Raw genomic sequence first — 18,918 nt, forward strand, 5'->3', positions numbered from 1 at the left:
TTTTCCTTGCAATTTCCTCCCGCCAGAAAGTTCAAATAAAGAGCGGTCAAACCCTGTTTCTGCTCTTCTCCTTGGGAACGGGGCGCGAGGAGACGGACGTAGATTTCTACCAATTGTACGAGGCCTCCTCGCGCGTGGTCCCGCCTATTCAGTTTAACGAAGGACCAGCCAATGAGAGCGCCGCTGTTTCAGCCCGCGGCGACCAAAGGAAGAAGAAGAGAGGGTATTGGCCGCCGGATGGGACTGCTGCCCAATAGGAGCAGGCTACGTCCGCGGCTCAGGCGGGCAGCTTGAGCAGCCCAGGAAGTGGTGGTTGGCGGTGGTGTTGTGAGACTTCTGCGAAAGAACGGTCTGCTGCTGAGGTCCTCTCGCGAGCCCGACCGCGTCTTTCCGGCTTCAGGTGAGGAGGGCGCTTGCCCTTCCCCAGGCCTTGAGTCTCGGGCCTCCGGCATAACGCCCCGGGCTTGGTCCCTGGACGCGGAGCCTGGGGACGTCCCACGAGGTGGGCTGCGGGCAGGCATGGAACCCGGCGGCCTGAGGAGGTTCGGCCGCTTTGGGCGGCCCCAACGGTTGGGGCTGAGCTCCCGAACCCCAGCTCTTTCGAGGTTGCTGGGGGGGGGGGGGGGCGCCCGAGGTCGGGAGGTACGGGGGCCGGGGAAGGCTGGAATTTCGGACTGTCCGGGACCGAGCCGAGTTCGCGGCGGGCGGGAGTCCGAGGTCTCCTGGCCGCTCTCTCGGGAGCCAAGCCTCAAACTCTTCCTCTGCAAATAATTGCTCTCCCATTGAGCGCCCGTTCCTTGCATCACTTTCAAGTTAACTGAGGAACCTAATTGTTAGTTTCATCCAACTTGACCTTCCAGCAATACTGTGGCGTAAATACTTTATTATCCCCATTTTACAGTTTAACAGAGGCTAGTAAGGTAGTAAGTGGCAGAGCAGGGCTTTGTCCCAGTGGGCCCGCCTTCCCGCTGCTGCCTCTTATCCTGTTAATTTGGGGCCAGCATCCTGCCTGTTGTGGACATTGAAATCTGAGTAACCAAGCTGGGTAAGATGGCAAGTTGGAGGTTAACATTTTAAGCACCAACTCTCGCGGCACACATAGAAAATAGCATTTGTGTGGCATGCGGAGCTCAAAGACAGGCTGCTTGAGGCTTGAGATGACCAGCCGACGGTCTTTCGCTCTAGACACCCCTGGTTACCCCAAGGGCTGGAGGGGTCATATTTCCCCACATTGTCTGGGAAGCTTTGCTCCAGAACAGCGCTGTTCCGTAGAACTTTCTGCCAGGATGAAAACGTTCTATATCTGTGCTCTATCTGTATCTCTCTATATCAGGTCCTGATATTCTCTTAGTTGTTGGGTTTTTTTTGGTTGGTTTTGTTTTTTTTAGGTGTATGGTGGTTTAGCATCTACTATGTACTCGATACTGTGGATATACTAATGAGTCAGACTAGGATTCAGCTCTCTGGTTTCCTGTTCTAACCTGAACGGATTGCTCTCTGTAATCAGAACTGGCATATGATGGGAAGATATTTCATTTTTTTAATATTTAACCATACTGAAAAGTACAGAGAATAATAATAATTTAAGAAAGGACTTGTGTACTCACCACCCAGATCTAACAAATCTTGGCTCTGACCTTTTAATATAATTGCTTCCAATTTCTTTTTTAAGAAATAAAAATACTCTATATATAGGTGAAGCCTCCTGTGTACCCCTGCACTCTCCGTCTCCTGCATTTGCTGTTTTTCATGCCCAGGCTTGTTTTATACTACTATCATATATTTATAGGTCCAGATAGTAGCATGGTTTTGCGTCTTTTTAAATGTCCTAAAAATGGAATTATGGTGGATTTGTTTGTAACCTACTCTTTTCTATTGGATATGTTTGGGGGTTTTTTTGTTTGTTTGTTTGTTTTTGCTGAGGAAGATTTGCCCTGAGCTAACATCCATCACCAGTCTTCCTCTTTTTTTTTGCTTGAGAAAGATCAGCGCTGAGCTAACATCTGTGCCAATCTTCCAGTATTTTGTATGTGGGACGCCACCACAGCATGGCTGATGAGTGGTGTAGGTCCACGCCCGGGACCGAACCCACGAACCCAGGTCGCTTACTGAAGTGAAGCGCACCGAACTTACCCACTAGGCCACGGGACCGGCCCCTGGATATGTTTTTTGAGGAAAATTTACCATGTTGAGGTTCTTAGGAAGAGAGCTTATGGTTCCGTCTTGACTAGAGGTTTTGCTTTACTTTCTTTTTTTTTATTTATTTTCCCCCCAAAGCCCCAGTAGATAGTTGTATGTCATAGCTGCACATCCTAGTTGCTGTATGTGGGATGCGGCCTCAGCATGGCCCGAGAAGCAGTGTGTTGGTGCGCGCCCGGGATCCGAACCCAGGCCGCCAGCAGCGGAGCGCGAGCACTTAACCGCTGAGCCACGGGGCTGGCCCCGTTTTGCTTTACTTTCTTCTCCATTTTCTGAGTTCTATTTTTCTGGTACTTCAATTAATCAGATATCCTGACTTGATCTTTTAATTTTATTATTGTCTTAGTTGGCTGTCTTTTTATTCTACTTTCTGAAAGAGTTCCTTGACTTTATCTTACAATCCTTCTATTAAATCCTTTATTTTGACTGTCATTTTTTATTTCCAAGAGCTCTTTATTGTTTTCTGATTTGTCCTTTTTTCCCCTGGCATTCTTTTCTTGTAAGTTTGGATTTTTAATTTTTTTTTGTTTGTTTTTACTGTTTTTTCCTTTGTCTTTCTTTCTTCCTCCAAGTTTTTTCTGTTTGTCTAGTTTGGTCTCCTTCTGTCATGTTGGAGGCGTTCCTTAAATGTCGCTTGATCTTTGGCTATTTTTCATTATAAGGAGAGACCCCCGCTCTGGAAAGCTGATTGGAAGCTCTGTATGAGTGGCTGAACCTTACCAACCAGTGGGCTTTTACTGTTAGGTTTGTGGACAGAGACCCAGCCATTTTCCTGGGGGATTCACAACTGTCAGTATTTATAGATCTTTTTTCTTGAGCTGATTTTCTCTAGGGAACAATCCTCGAATCTGCTTTGGGGCGTAGAGAATGTATATAAACGAGAATATTGTGTCCTGGATTTGTACAGGGGAAAAAAGCTAGGGAGAAAGGTTGGAAATGTCTCACCCTGTTCAGTTTGTAGACTTTCACTTACCTCTTTATTTTCACATCTGTGCCACCTTCCATGCTGGTCCTAAGCCTGTCTGGTTCACACCTTCAGTTTCCTACAGGAGAGGGGGAAAGAGGTTTTTCTTTGTTTGGCTAGCTGGCTAGTTTTTAGTCTGTTTCTTTGTTTGAGTGGGAGACAGGCTAACTACTTTTACAGGCTTTCAACCAACCCTCCTTTGCAGCTCCATCTTTCAACACTGTCTTCGGTGGTACCTGGTTTCTACCATTCCCTTAATGGGGAACTAGCTTGCTTCTCAATAGCACACATTTCCTTCTTTTCCAGGCATGTGAGTTTCATCTTTTCAGCTCTACTAAGTAGTTACCAGTCATCAGTCTCTTTTATGACCTCGGGAAAGTGATTTGCATATCTTATATCCTGTTTGCATTTGCTTTGCTGTTGTGGTTTATCCTTTTTTTTTTTTTTTTTTTGAGGAAGATCGGCCCGGAGCTAACATCTGCCAATTCTCCACTTTTCTTGCTCAGGAAGACTGGCCCTGAGCTAACATCCATGCCCATCTTCCTTACTTTATATAGGACGCCGCCACAGCATGGCTTGCCAAGTGGTGTGTGCCCGGGATCCGAACTGGCGAACCCCGGGCCACTGCAGTGGAGCACATGCACTTAACCGTTTGCACCACCTGGCCGGCCCCTGGTTTATCCTTTTTTTAATGACTCTTTTATTGTTATGTTCATAGGTTTTCAGGAATGACTAGAAGGATGTTTGTGCTTCATCCATCGAGTTTATTGGAATTTCCTCCATTTACTCTGCCCACTCCAATCTGGCCTCTGACTCCATCACTTCAGTGAAATTACTCTTTTCTAGATTATCTGTCATCTCCACATTGCTAAGTCTCGTGGGCATTCTTCCCTTCAGTAGCACTTGACACACCTGACCGTTCCATCCTTGAAACATTCTTCCAAAACACCACACTCCCCCAGGTTTCCTCCTACTCATAGTCTTCCTTACTGGCTTCTCTTCCTGTAACTGTTGTGCTTTTAGTGTTAGTGTCTCTGGTTTTAGTCGTTGACCCACTTTTCTTCTATCTCTGTTCCTTCTTAGGTAGTTTAATCTATCCCATGATTTTTAAGTAGCATGACTATGCTGAGGATTCTTAAAGCTGTCTACTCCTTTCCATCTCCACTGCTACCAATCTTACCCAAGCCTCTGTGACCACTAGTTTACACTCCCACAGTAGCCTATAAACTGGTCACCTTGCTTGCACTCTGCTCCCCTACAGTCCGTTGCTGACAGAGAAGAAACCCTTTAGTAAGGCCCTTGAGGCATTTAGTGATAGCTTCCTGTCTCATCACCCTCATCCCATACTGTCTGCTCTTCCTTACAGTGCTTTGTTCTCAAAAGTGCCAAATCTGTGCTCACCAGTACACAGTACCTGTGTACTGATTTCCTTCTGAAATTTCCTTGGCTCTTCATATGAGCAGCTTTTCTTTTTGCTGAGGAAGATTCGCCCTGAGCTAACATCTATTGAGAATCTTCCTCTTTTTGCTGAGGAAGATTTTCCCTTGCCAATCTTCCTCTTTTTGTCTGTGAGCTGCCATGACAGCATGGCCACTGACAGACGAATGGTGTAGGCCCGCGCCTGGGAATCGAACCCAGGCCACTGAAGCAGAGCGTGCCAAACTTCACCACTAGGCCACTGGGGCTGGCCCTGAGCAGCTTCTTTTAATCCTTCACACCTTGGCTCAATTTTCATCCTTACTGAGAGGCCTTTTCTCCTATTGTGTCTAAAATGGTGCTCCTTGCCTCCCATTCCCAAAACCAAATATCACAATCTATAGTTTTCACATTTATTTGTTTGTTTATTCTCCCATTTGCTAGAATGTGAAAGCTTACACAAGGTATTATCTGTCTGGGCTTCTGTGGGGTGTCTGACTACATAACAGGTGCTTAATAAATATTTCTTGAATAGACTAATGTAATGGAGTTAGAAATGGGAAACAATGAAAGAGACATAACAGGTGCTTAATAAATATTTGTTGAATGGACTAACAAATGGAATTAGAGACAAGAAACAAAAATAATGAAAAGGATCAGGTAAATAAAGGTTACTCAGCCTTTTTGGAGAAATTAGGTAAATTTCTATTTTGAGTTAGTAATTGAGTTAGTTTTGCAAGTATGAACATGTCCTTTCTTTTTTATACTTTGTAAGTTGGTGCCATGCAAGATGAATATTGCCTACTAAAATTAAATATAGCATTATATGCATTTGTTTTGGTAAATGTCCATATTCAGGTCACGACAAAGAACTGCAAGAGGTCTGGGAGGTTACTTTCAGACCCAATATTTCTTTTTTTTATTTTTTTTATTTATTTATTTTTTTTTAAAGATTTTATTTATTTATTTTTTCCCCCCAAAGCCCCAGTAGATAGTTGTGTGTCACAGCTGCACATCCTTCTAGTTGCTGTATGTGGGACACGGCCTCAGCATGGCTGGAGAAGCAGCGCGTCGGTGCGAGCCCGGGATCCGAACCCGGGTCGCCAGCAGTGGAGCGCGCTCACTTAACCACCAAGCCACGGGGCCGGCCCAGACCCAATATTTCAATCTCCGTATTTTATAGATCTTTCTATTTTAGAAGACAGTGCTATGATCACATGACTTTCTGTTTTCAAAGGGCAAAGTGGAAAACTGGTTATAAGTGGTTGTTATGGAGGAAAAAGTTGATGATTACCAAAACACTTCTGACTTAAAATAAGTAACTAAAATCTTCTCTTTAAGCTTCTCAGTTTTGCCAGTAATGATTTTAAACAGAAATTCTACAAGACTAGATATGATTATATCAGGTACATGATATGTTTTCTGTTTTGCTAATACTTTTTACAACTGTTGCTTTCCCAGTAATGGCTCATGAAGCAATGGAATATGATCTTCAGGTGCAGTTAGATCATCATGCTGCAGAACAGCCTGCTCTTGCTGAAGTGGTCAGCAGCCAAGGAGGTCCACTCCTGCTCCAGCCTGCTCCTGCTGAAGTGGTCAGCAGCCAAGGGGGACTGCCCCTGCTCCAGCCTGCTCCTGTTGCAGTGGTCAGCAGCCAAGGGGGACCACCCCTGCTCCAGCCTGCTCCACAGGTGTCCATTGACCTGACAGAGGAAGTGGAGCCCTTGGGAGAAGAGAGTGTGGAGAACATCGATCCAGGAGCTTCAGAGGAACATAGGCAGGGATCTGGTGCTAACCACACCCTCGGAGTATCTTCATTGGATTCAGTGAGCAGCTTCATCAGCGGGCTGCAGAGGCTTCATGGCATGATGGAATTCCTAAGACCATCTTCAGACCGCAGTGTGGGGCCAGTGAGAGCGAGGAGGAGGAGGTCTGCCTCACACAGGGCAAGAGCCGGAGGGTCTCAGAGGACAGACAGTGCCAGGTAAATTTGCATATGAATCGTGAGATTAGTGCCAGATTGGGAATTATGAACCTTAGGCTCTGGTCATACTCCCAGTGTTGCTGAGTGTTGGCATTGTGACTTTTGGCAAGTCAGGTAAGCTTTCTGAACCCCTATTTCCTCGTGAGTCAGATGAAAATAAAGGTGCTTGTCTCATTTACTTCACGAAGTAATTGAGGGGGTATGTTATACTGATAGACTCTGAAAACTAAGTGGTAGCTTGTTGGCAACAATTTCTGTCGAGGCTGGCTCTTCTTTAGATCATTTGTATCTTGTACATCAAGACAGAATTTCTTCCCCAGCCCCCCAAAGCCCCAGTAGATAGTTGTATGTCATACTTGCGCATCCCTCTAGTTGCTGTATGTGGGACACCGCCTCAGCATGGCCGGACAAGTGGTGCGTCAGTGCACGCCCGGGATCCGAACCCCGGGCCGCCAGTAGCCAAGCGCGCACACTTAACCGCTAAGCCACGGGGCTGGTCCCTAGACAGAATTTCTTAATTTGCAAGTCCACTCCATTCCCCCAAGATCTGTTGTTCATTGGCACTTCACTTAGTCTTGCAGTAGTCTTTGGAAGACAGGCAGGATGGATTTAGAGAAGCCCTGTGAAAAGTAGAACGTGAATTAATTTAGAGCTTATCTGACTAAGTGGGAAGCGTTCCAGTCTTCCTCACCTGAGTATATGTTGCCCTGGAAAATAATTTTCTTTCTTAGTTTTTTGGTTTGGAGTTGCCTCTTGAAGGGCTTAGCTGTCAAGTCTTGACAGGGTTATTATAAAGAATAACAATTGTCTATGCCTTGTCTGTTTTTTAACTTCCTCCTGCTTTGTTTGAAATACTTTATTTCACATTTGGCCTTCTAAATGTTTTCATAATATTTAAAGAGATTGGATTCAACCTCTTCATTTTACATGAGAAGGAAACTTGGACCCCGAGAGGGTATTTTGTTCAGCCACAGCCACAGGGGAGGTGAGAGCTGGTATTGGAACCGGATTTGACTTGTTTTCTAACACGATGAAAATAGTGAGATGATACTAAAAAGTGGTAGCTGGGCCATCTACTTTAACAAATGAGGAAGCCAATGGAATAATTTGTGATTTGACTGGGGTAACTCTGGAATTGGGATCGTGCCTTCTGCTTCTGGATTCAGCATCTTTTTTCCATGGATTCTGCTGATTACTGTATTAGGGCCTGCTATTACTGTGGCTTCTGTCTCTCTGGTGCCTGGTCACTTCTGGGGGTGACCCGTCAAGGATGACGAGTGCCTAATTCTGTGTTGACAAGAGTTGCAAATGCATGTTACTCTGTTATTTTAGGGTGTCATTCCCTTGGATTATGAAGACAAGGTAAGACTTCTTACATTTGTGTGATAGGTGAAGGCACCTTATAGTGCAATTTGGGGACCCTGTCGAAGTGATTAAGTGCTGAGAGTTGAGAATGGTGTCCCCAGGAGCTGGCTGACTGCCAAGAGGCCTCTTGCAGTAGTCCTCAGCCTTGGTTGTTCATACATTCACTCTTGTCAGGGGGAGAGTTGATTGCTCTTGGTAGGGGACACTAATTTTTGTTAACCAACTCATGGGAGATACCAATTTACAGAGACAAATAGAAACACCACAGAGATCAAATTCTCTTGTTGGCATGGTCAGCATGATTCTCCCAGAAGATATTTACACAAAGCCAAACTCCAATCAGAAAATGGCTTGATGTATGTAGACTCTGTGCTCAAGGACTCAGTTACAAAATTTAGATATTGAAAGATGTCTGTCAAGTTATTTGACTGACAGTCGCATGTCTGTCTCCACAAAGGGAATAAACCTAAAGGGCCAGGGACTGTGCGGTTCAGTGGAGAGAATATGGATTCTGGAGCCAGATAAATGTATTAAAACTTTTTCGGGCCGGCCCCGTGGCTTAGTGTTGAAGTGCGCACGCTCCGCTCCTGGCGGCCCGGGTTCGGATCCGGGCGTGCACCGACGCACCGCTTCTCCGGCCATGCTGAGGCCGCGTCCCACATACAGCAACTAGAAGGGTGTGCAACTATGACATACAACTATCTACTGGGGCTTTGCGGAACAAAAAAGGAGGAGGATTGGCAATAGATGTTAGCTCAGAGCTGGTCTTCCTCAGCAAAAAGAGGAGGATTAGCATGCATGTTAGTTCAGGGCTGATCTTCCTCCCACACACACACACACAAAAAACCTTTTTTTCCCTGAATATTGTGTTATAAGCAAATTTCACGTGAAAGTGTGAGCTTTCTCAGGATTGATGGTTTACTCCTAAATTTCTTGAGATGAATTTCTCATTATGGTGTTTGGCATTTACTCCACCTGACGGACTATCCTGGGGCCTGGTGTTGAGAGCCTGGTCCAAGGTGAGCAGCTTTTGCCTCAGACTCCACCAAGAAACCAAAGTCGGAGAAAGCTGTGTAGTGAGGTGTTTTTCCCAACAGGCTTCTCAGCCAAGGTCACAAACTCCTTTCCTGTTTCTTTGTTTGAGGCTGCTTGATTCTGGCTGCCAGCGTCATCACCCATTCATCAAATATTTATAACCCTCCGTTATGTGAGAGACTGAACTTTGCCTTGGAGATGCATTGGTGAACAGGACAGATCAGGGTATGTTCTTATGGAGCTAATGGAATCTAGGACTACAGAGGGTAAGCAAGGGGCAAGAACTTATTATACTATTATTTAGTTCAGAGATAAGTGCAGGGAAAGAGGAGGATTTCTTGGGTTTCAAGGCTGCACTCCCAAAAAGAAACCCTAGCACTGCCTCCTGTTGCTCTTCATAGCTCCCCTTTCCTATGTCCCTAGCTGACCTTGGAAGTGCCTGTTTTGCTATATTAAAGCAGTATTAAAGAGCAATTTTTAAATAGTTGATACTTAATTTTTTTCTGGTTTCTATGCAGAATGCTATTGATATGCATGTCAGTAGCCTAACTTTAGTATGTATTTCATTTCATTAAAATGATCTTAAGAAATGCTATTATGTACTTTTTCTCGTGGTAGCGATAGCTGCTCTTCACACACAGTTCTGAAAATAAGTTGGTAAACTTGCTTAGCATTTTTTAAAAAAGAAAACTTGAGTGATGTCAGCAAAGATGGCAGAGTAAGGATCTCAGAAAATTCTCTCCATGAAAGCAGTGAAACAACTGGCAAAATTTAACAGAATCAACTTCTTCAGGACTCTGGAAATTTACCAGATGCTTGGAGCAATTCAGGGAGTGATTATTAAAAAGAAACAGCTGAATCTCAGTAAGAACAATGGACTTTGTGGCATTTCCTATTGCCATCCCCCTTTTCAATTCCATGGTAGCCTTGGAAACCAAGTGCCTGCAATCACAGTGAAAACCCGTGACCCGGCAGACACTAGAGGGAGTAAAATGAGTTGGAGCGCCTTCAAAGCCTCATTCTCAGAGAATTCTCTTTCTTTGACCTGTCTGGTGGTTTCCTGGAAGATCCCATTTACAAGACTGTCCCTAACTTAGAGCTTGCCAAGTCTAAAAGGCCTAAAGCCTTTTCCCCAGCAGCTGCCTGAGGCAGTAGATAACCACTGGGGGAAACTATAGACTAACCAAAAGCTTAAAAGGAAAAGCTGGGGAATGAGAACTTCATAGGAGTTTAGAAAAGCTCTGACATATATCTGGGAATCTAGAAGGCCACGCACATGACCAGGGCTGTGTGCAGCTGTGCCCGTGCTCAGGAAAGACCTAAGAAGGCACTAAGCTCTCAACTCTGGCTGACCTTGAGGCTCTGCACAAGCAGGAAGTAAAGGCCAAGGCAGAGTTGTCACCTGCCTAGCTGATTATGGAAGGATGCCCCAACACATACACACACAGTCCCTCAGCAAAGACTGGGAGACTTGCTGGTTCTAGGTGTCTAAGGAAGTCTCTGTCCAGTCATGAATTGACCACTAAGCTAACCAAACAAACTTCAGTAGCCACACACAATAAAGAATACAAACTTTTCAGATTAAGAAAAGTCACTAAACAAACAGTAACAACTGTAAGAAATAGCAGCAACAACAAACCATGGGAATGGGGATATTTGATTTCAAGAGCTACTACATTATATTATTTGAAATGTCCAGTTTTCAAGAAAAAATTACAAGACATACAGAGAAAGTATGTCCAGTTTTCAAGAAAAAATTACAAGACATACAGAGAAAGTAAGTACACAGGAAAAAAAAGGAAAAAAGGAAACTATATGTGAAGAAGCCAAGATGTTAGACTTACTAGACAGACTTTACTTCTGCTATTTAAATGTATTCAGAGAACTTAAGGAAAGTGTAAAACAATGTGTCACCAAATAGACAATTTCAATAAAGAGATTAAAGTTATAAAAATATACAAAATAGAAATGCTGGCATTAACAAGAACCGTAATGAAAAAAATCACTAGAGGGCTCAACAACAGGTTTGAGCAGTCAAGAAGGGAATTTGAAGATAGATCAGTTGAGGTTATCCTGTCTAGATACAGAAAGAAAAAGGAATGAAGAATAATGAACAGAGTCTCAGAGACCTGTGGGACATCGTCAGATATACCAACATATCCATAATGGGAATCCCTGAAGGAAAGGAGAGAAAGGGGCAGAAAGAATATTTGAGGAAATAATGACCAAATACTTGGCAAATTTGATGTAAAACATTAATCTACAAAAAGCTCAACAAACTCTTAAGTAGAATAAACTCAAAAGGGATCCACACCTAGATACATCAAACTGTCAAAGCCAAAGAAAAGAGATAATCTTGAAATCAGCAAGAGAGAAATGACTCATCATGTGCAAAGAATACTCAATAAAATTAGCAGCTGATTTCTCATCACCATGGAAGTCAGAAGGCAGTTGGATGGCCTATTTCGAGTATTGAAAGAAAAAACTCAACTAAGAATTCTTTGTCAAGCAAACTGTCCTAAAAAATGAAAGAGCAATAAGGCATTTCAGGATTTTTTTTATTTTTATTTATTTATTTTTTTTTTGAGGAAGATCAGCCCTGAGCTAATATCCATGCTAATCCTCCTCTTTTTGCTGAGGAAGACCGACTCTGAGCTAACATCTATTGCCAATCCTCCTCCTTTTTTTTTTCCCCCAAAGCCCCAGTAGGTAGTTGTGTGTCATAGTTGCACATCCTTCTAATTGTATGTCAGGATTTTTTTAAAAAAACAATTTCTTCAGAGGAAGCCTGCCCCAGAAGAGTTAGTAAAGAGAGTCCTTAAGGCTGAAATTAATACCAGGCATAAATTGAATCCATATGAAGAAACAAAGAACACCAGCAAAGATAACTACATAGGTAAATATAAAAGACAATACATATATATTTCTTATTTATAATTCTTCTTTTCTCCTATATTATTTAGAAGACAACAGCATAAATAAATAACTTTGGGTACATAATCATCAGATGTAATTTATATGACAACAGCAAAAGTGAGAAAAGAATGGAGCTGTATAGGAGCAAAGTTTTTGTATACTATTGAAATAAGATGGTATGACTCTGAACCAGATTGTTATAAGTTAAGGTGTTAATTATAATCCCGAGGGCAACCACTAAGAAAATAACTCAAAAACTAGTAGGAGAAATGACAAGAGTATTAAAATGGTTTGCTAGAAAATATTTAACACAAAAGAAGGCAACGATGGAGGGATAGAGGAACAGAAAAGACATAAGCCATAGAAAACAAGTAGGAGGGCCAGCCCCATGGCTTAGCGGTTAAGTGCACGCGCTCTGCTACTCGCAGCCCGGGTTCGGATCCCAGGCGCGCACCGACACACCACACCGCTTATCCGGCCATGCTGAGGCTGCGTCCCACATACAGCAACTAGAAGGGTGTGCAACTATGACACAACTATCTACTGGGGGCTTTGGGGGGGGAAAAAAAAGGAGGATTGGCAACAGATGTTAGCTCAGAGCCGGCCTTCCTCAGCAAAAAAGAGGAGGATTCAGCAGGATGTTAGCTCAGGGCTGATCTTCCTCACCAAAAAAAAAAAAGGAAAAAGAAAACAAGTAGCAGACATAAATCCTACCTTATTAGTAATTACATTAAATGCAAATGGATTAAACACTCTAATCAAAAGGCATAGATCAGCAGCATGGATTTTTAAAAATCTAACTATATGCTGTCTATAAGACACACACTTCATATTCAAAGACACTAATAGGTTGAAAGTAAAAGGATGGAATAAGATATACCATGCAAACGGTAACCACACAAGAGTTGGAATTGCTAGGCTGATATCAGACAAAACAGACTTTTAGGACAAAAATTGTTATAGGAGTCAAAGAAGGACATTTTATAATGATCAAAGGATCAATCCATCCAGAAGATATAACAATTATAAGCCTGTATGCACCTAACAACAGAGCCCCCACCTACATGAAGCAAAAACTGACAGAATTGGTGAGAGAAATAGATAATTCACCAATAATAGTAGATGTCAGTACCTATAGTGTAAGCCCTGACAGTGGCCTTTCTTTTGTAATGCAAGTACCTAACTTAAGCTTTGATTGCTGAAGCATCCACTTCAGAGAGGCATCTGCTTCAATGAAGGCTATCTCCAGTAAATACATTGTCAGCCACACAACTAGATAAGTGCCTACCATCACCACCATGACCGTGAGGCTCCTGGTTGATTTAGATAACTGGCCCTTTGGGCTGCTTGGTTTTTTTGTTTTCTTTTCCTTTTTCCCCCCTTGCACTTAAATTCCTGCTCTTATGTTTTAAATTTGCCAATAAAGAGCAAGCCTGCGAAACCCTAGATCCCCACCCTCAGCCCCAACAAAAGCAGAACCCCAGGCCCCTGCTTGCTCGCTCACTGTCTCTACCTGCAACCTCACTGTGTGCTCCCTGGTGTGCCTGTACACTCCAGGGCCTGTAAGTAATAAACTTTTTTTTTCTTCAGAGTTTTCTAATGGTTATTGCTGAAGGGCATCTTGTAATCATAATAAGAACCACGAGGTTCGGTCCAGTCATAACATTGGTTTGGAAAGGGGAATGGGAAACTCACTGGGGCCCAGGTGAGCGCTCCTAGGCATTTCTAGCTGGTAGCACTACTATCATATAGGCTGAGACTGGCACCAAACAGCCCACTTTCAGTACTGAGTAGAGCAGCTAGACAGAAGATCAGCAAGGAACTAGAAGATTTGAACAACACTATAAATCTACTAGACCTAAGAGATATTTATAGAACATTCCACTTAACAATAGAATACTTGTTCAAGTGCACATGGAACATTTTCCAGGATAGATCATATATTAGGCTATAAAACAAGCCTCAATAAGGGGTTGAAATCATACAGAGTATGTTCTCTGACTACAATAGAATGAAACCAGATATCAGTAGCAGGAAGAGTTTCGGGAAATTCACAGATATGTAGAAATTACACAGCTCACTGCTAAACAACCAATAGGTCAAAGAAGAAATTCAAAGAAAAATTTAAAAATACTTTGAGATTAATGAAAAGAAAAACATAGCATACTAAAACTTATGCAGCTAAAGCAGTGCTTAGAGGGAAATTTATAGCTGTTAAAGGCTATACTAAAAAATACTCAAATCAATAACCTAACCAGAGAAACTAGAAAAAGAAAAGCAAACAAAATCCAAAGCAGGCAGAAGGAAGGAAATAATGACCAGTAGAGCAGAAATAGAAAATAGAAAAGCAAGAGAGAAAATCAACTAATCCAAAAGTTGGTTCTTTTAAAAGAGCAACAAAATTGACAAACTTCTGGCTGGACTGACCAAGAAATAGAAGACTCAAAGTATTAAAATCAGGAATGAAAGAAGCAACCTTACTATGAACCTTGCAGAAGAAAGCACTATTATAAGGGAGTACTGTGAACAATTTTATACCAACAAATTAGATATCCTAGGTGAAATTGACAGGTTTCTAGAAAGACATAAGCTACTCTTTCAAGAAGAGAAAGAAAATCTGAATAGACCAATAACAAGTAGAGATTGAATTAGTAATTTTTTAAAAAATTTACCATAAAGAAGAGCCCACAACTAGATGGCTTCCCTGGTGAATTCTACCAAACGCTTGAAGATGAAATAAATAACACCAATACTTCATTAACTCTTTGGAAAAATAGAAGAGGAGGGAACACTTCCCAACTGATTCTGTAAGGCCAGTATTACCTTGATACCAAAACCATACAAAGACATCATAAGAAAATTATAGACCAATATCCTTTATGAATATAGATGCAAGAATTCTCAACAAAATACTGGCAAACTGAACCCAACAATGTATAAAAAGGATTATACACCATAACCAAATAGAATTTGTTCCAAGAAAGCAAGATTGGGGGCCGGCCCCGTGGCTTAGTGGTTAAGTGCGCCCGCTCCGCTGCTGGCGGCCCGGGTTCGGATCCCGGGCGCGCACCGACGCACCGCTTCTCCAGCCGTGCTGAGGCCGCGTCCCACATACAGCAACTAGAAGGATGTGCAGCTATGACATACAACAATCTACTGGGGCTTTGGAGGGAAAAAATAAATAAATAAAATCTTTAAAAAAAAAAAAAAAAGAAAGCAAGATTGATTCAACATATAAAAAACCATGAGAATACACCATATTAATACAGTAAAGGGAGAAAACGTGAATATCTCAGTAGATGCAGAAACAGCATTTGACAAAATTCTGTCATCATAAAAACAACAACAACTAGGAATGGAAGGAATCTTCTTCAACCTAATAAAGGGCGTCGGTGAAAAACCCACAACTAACATCATACCTAATGGACAGAGACTGAAAGCTTTACCCCAAAGATCAGAAACAAGACAAGGATGTCTGCTTTTGCCGCTTCTATTCACCATTGTACTGGAGGTTCTAGCCAGGGCAGTTAGGCAAGAAAGAGAAATAAAAGGCATTCCAATTGAAAAAGAAGAAATAAAACTATAGCTGTTTGCAGATGATGTGATCTTTGCATATATCAAGTTGTGAAAGAAGCCAGACACAAAAGGCCACATATTGTATAATTCCATTTATATGAAATGTTCAGAATAGGCAAATCCATAGAGACAAAAAGTAGATTAGTGGTTACCAGACACGGAGAGGGGGAGAAGAAGGAGTGACTGCTTATGGGTACAGGGCTCCTTTTAGGTGTGATAAAAGTGTTTTAGAATCAGATAGTGGTGATGGTTGCATAACCTTGTGGTTATGCTAAAAACCACTGAATTTTACACTTTTAAACTGTAAATCAAAAAGAAGAAAACACTTGATTGCTACTTCTTATTTCAATTCATTCACATTTGTCTTTTTTTTACAAAGGCAAATCTTTTATCTATTGAATTGGTTACCAAATAATGTTTGTTCCATTAAACCATCCATTTTTTAATAGAAAGCCCGAATTTGTCATAAATTACAGCCAAACTGAGGAATCAAAATTTTTTTGTGTGAGCAGTATCTGACAATGTTTCTGGGTAATAATGTATCTTAATGTCATAAAGACAGTTATTAAAACTTAAAGTAGGCTACATTTCAATAATACTTTGTAATTATTAACTATGTAGTATGGTCTAAAGTTCAGAACACCTTTTTGGTTTTTAATATCGAATTTCATTAATTCTGTGCCATACTGGGGTATGGTAGTGGTTGTGGTTAATACTCAGCCAGCCAGAATAGTTTGGAGTGTTAAGTCTGCTCCCAGCTCTTCTCACTTTGAGTTATTTTTTGATATCATACTGTTTTTAATCTTAACCTGACATTATTTAAACTTGAGAGGAAAAATCTGTTAAAATAAGGAGTGAAACAATGATGACTGAAGCTAGACTTCATACTATACTCCCAAAGACCTTGGTCTGCGGAGCTGCAGCAGCAGAATCCCACGAGGCCTTATTTGATCAACAGGGCCCTTTTTCTTCTTGCCCAGTCTCTCGTTTCAACTCTCGGATACCAGCAGACAAATTGCTGAGTCATGTCCTTTAAAAGATATTGACACGTGGCCAAAGGCCAGTAAAGTGGAATTAGCTTTTTGCAGAATGGTCAAGCTCCATTGTGGGCTAATGTAATAATTGAGTGGAAAAGAGAATGTCCAGGTCAGCCAGCATCTGCCTAAATCTGCTATTCTTGCTTCAGTGTTCAAAGGCAGCATTTAATAGTCCGGAGATGGGTTGAAATGACTAGGAATTTACCTTCAAATTTCTGTGGATTATTCTTGTGATGATGGTCCATTGTACTATAATTCTGTTGTCTTTCTGCATACATAGGGCAAGAGCACCATTGGATGCTTACTTTCAAGTGAGCAGGACCCAGCCTCATTTGCCAACTGCCTCTTATGATTCAGAGACTAGGAATCCTGTCTCTGAAGACTTGCAGGTATCAAGTAGCTCCGATTCTGACAGTGACAACTCCACAGAGAATGAAGAGGTGGTTGTCCTGGCAGAGGAACCTGGAGCTGCCGTTTTAGAAGGTGTGTATTCAGGTTTGGATTCACAAGGCTAACATACAGAAAGCTTAGACTTCAGAAGGCTAGAAACTCTAGATTTGTGTTTTGATACTCCCCCCACCTCCCCCAATGTCATAGATTCCTGCTTTATTAGCTTTCACTGGCCATAATTATATAGAGAGGATTTGATCTGGCTTACAGGGGTTTTTTTTGTTTGTTTTTTTTAAAGATTTTTATTTATTCCCCCAAAGCCCCAGTAGATAGTTGTATGTCATAGCTGCACATCCTTCTAGTTGCCGTATGTGGGACACGGCCTCAGCATGGCCGGAGAAGTGGTGCGTCGGTGCGCACCCGGGATCCGAACCCGGGCCGCCAGCAGCAGAGCGCACACACTTAACCGCTAAGCCACGGGGCCGGCCCTGGCTTACAGTTTAATGTGCTTTGTGACCCAGTGAGTCAGTCACTTTGTAATGACATTTACATTCCCCTTCATTTTCTTAGACATCTGAGAAAGAAGTAGATTCTTTTTTTTCTTTTTCCTTTTTTTTTAAATATGAGACGCCACCACAGTGTGGCCACTGACAGACGAGTGGTGTGGTTCCACACCTGGGAACTGATTCTGGGCTGCCAGAGCGGTGAGTGCCAAACTTTAACCACTAGGCCATCAGAGCTGGCCCAGTAGATTGCTTATTTAAAAGAAAAGCTTTGTAAATTCAGCACCCTGTCTAGTCTGCCACTTTTTAAGTCCTACTCTAGTGTTATGTATTGTGCAAGTGGAGCTTTATTTAGCGGTAGGTGGACAGAGACCCCTAAAGCATATGTCCTGCTTACATTAAAAATCTTCTGATACCCCACATTATGGTCTTTTCCCACTAAAAAGAACCAGAGCTTCTTGAGAAATAGCTTTCCGGGTCTGGGATGGGAAGAAGAAAAGATTTTTAGGGCATTTTATTGTGCTAGAAAGCAAGGAAGCCATCTACGTTTCATAGAGTTATGTCAGTAGACACAGGAGCAACCTTGGAAGAAATCCTGGTAACCTAAGATGGGACAATATGAGCATCAAAAAGAATAATGAATATATTCTTGGATAGTGGATTGAAAAGACTTCATTTTTTTTAGAGTAGTTTAAGGTCATGACAAAATTGAGTGGAAGGTTCAGAGATTTCCCATATATCCCCTGTTCCCCGCACATGCATCACCGCCTCCTCATCAGCATCACTCACCAGAATGGTACATTTGTTACACACCATAATCACCCAAAGTCCATAGTTTACATTAGGGTTCACTCTTGGTGTTGTACATTCTGTGGGTTTGGACGAATGTCTGGTGACATATATCCATCATTATAATATCATGCAGAGTCTTTTCACTGCCCTAAAAATTCTCTATGCTCTGCCTATTCATCCCTCTCACCTACCCCCAAGGAAGTTTTTTTAAATAGAAAAATTCGAGCTAATAATTGAAGCATAAATGATAGAAAAAAATCATCATTTTATGACTCCTAATGAAATGATGTATCTAGGCAAAGATCATCAGTGGATCCTAAAACCATTGGGTTGAAAGGTTGGTGGGATTCTTTTTAATGGAGGGACCAGAACCCATTGATCAATCTTAACATCTCAAAATGTAAAACCGGGCTGGCCTGGTGGTGTAGTAGTAAAGTTCAGTGTGCTGTGCTTTGACTGTAGCCAGCTTTGCGGGTTTGGATCCCGGGTGCAGACCTACACCACTCATCAAACCATGCTGTGGTGGCAACCCACATACAAAATAGAGGCAGATTGGTACAGATGTTAGCTCAGGGCAAATCTTCCTCAGCAAAAACATAATAATAATAATAAAAATAAATAATAATTTTGGGAAAAAAATAACCACTAGACCTTGTGTGCCTCTTGGTGTGTTGCGATTAGAGATACCCACACCACCTAGGAAGTACTGTTGCTGCCCAAAAAAACCCTGAGTCTACTTAA

The 18,918-nt window shown here is 42.2% G+C and overlaps 1 protein-coding gene across 2 annotated transcripts in view; it reads left to right on the forward strand.

Moving 5' to 3' along the window:
• The first annotated feature begins 302 nt into the window (after positions 1 to 302).
• The window catches only part of RFWD3 (ring finger and WD repeat domain 3), a 42,194-nt gene continuing 23,578 nt past the window's right edge, over positions 303 to 18,918 (forward strand). For both annotated transcript variants that reach the window (XM_004437117.3, XM_014792684.2), the window contains exons 1-3: positions 303 to 400; positions 6,041 to 6,563; positions 16,773 to 16,975. In XM_004437117.3, the coding sequence (XP_004437174.1) occupies positions 6,043 to 6,563; positions 16,773 to 16,975 (724 nt within the window). In that variant the 5' untranslated portion in view covers positions 303 to 400; positions 6,041 to 6,042. The remainder of the gene's footprint in view (positions 401 to 6,040; positions 6,564 to 16,772; positions 16,976 to 18,918) is intronic.

Source organism: Ceratotherium simum, chromosome 30, assembly GCF_057802395.1.
Source record: "Ceratotherium simum simum isolate JZ-2026a chromosome 30, ASM5780239v1, whole genome shotgun sequence".
Lineage (NCBI taxonomy): Eukaryota > Metazoa > Chordata > Mammalia > Perissodactyla > Rhinocerotidae > Ceratotherium > Ceratotherium simum.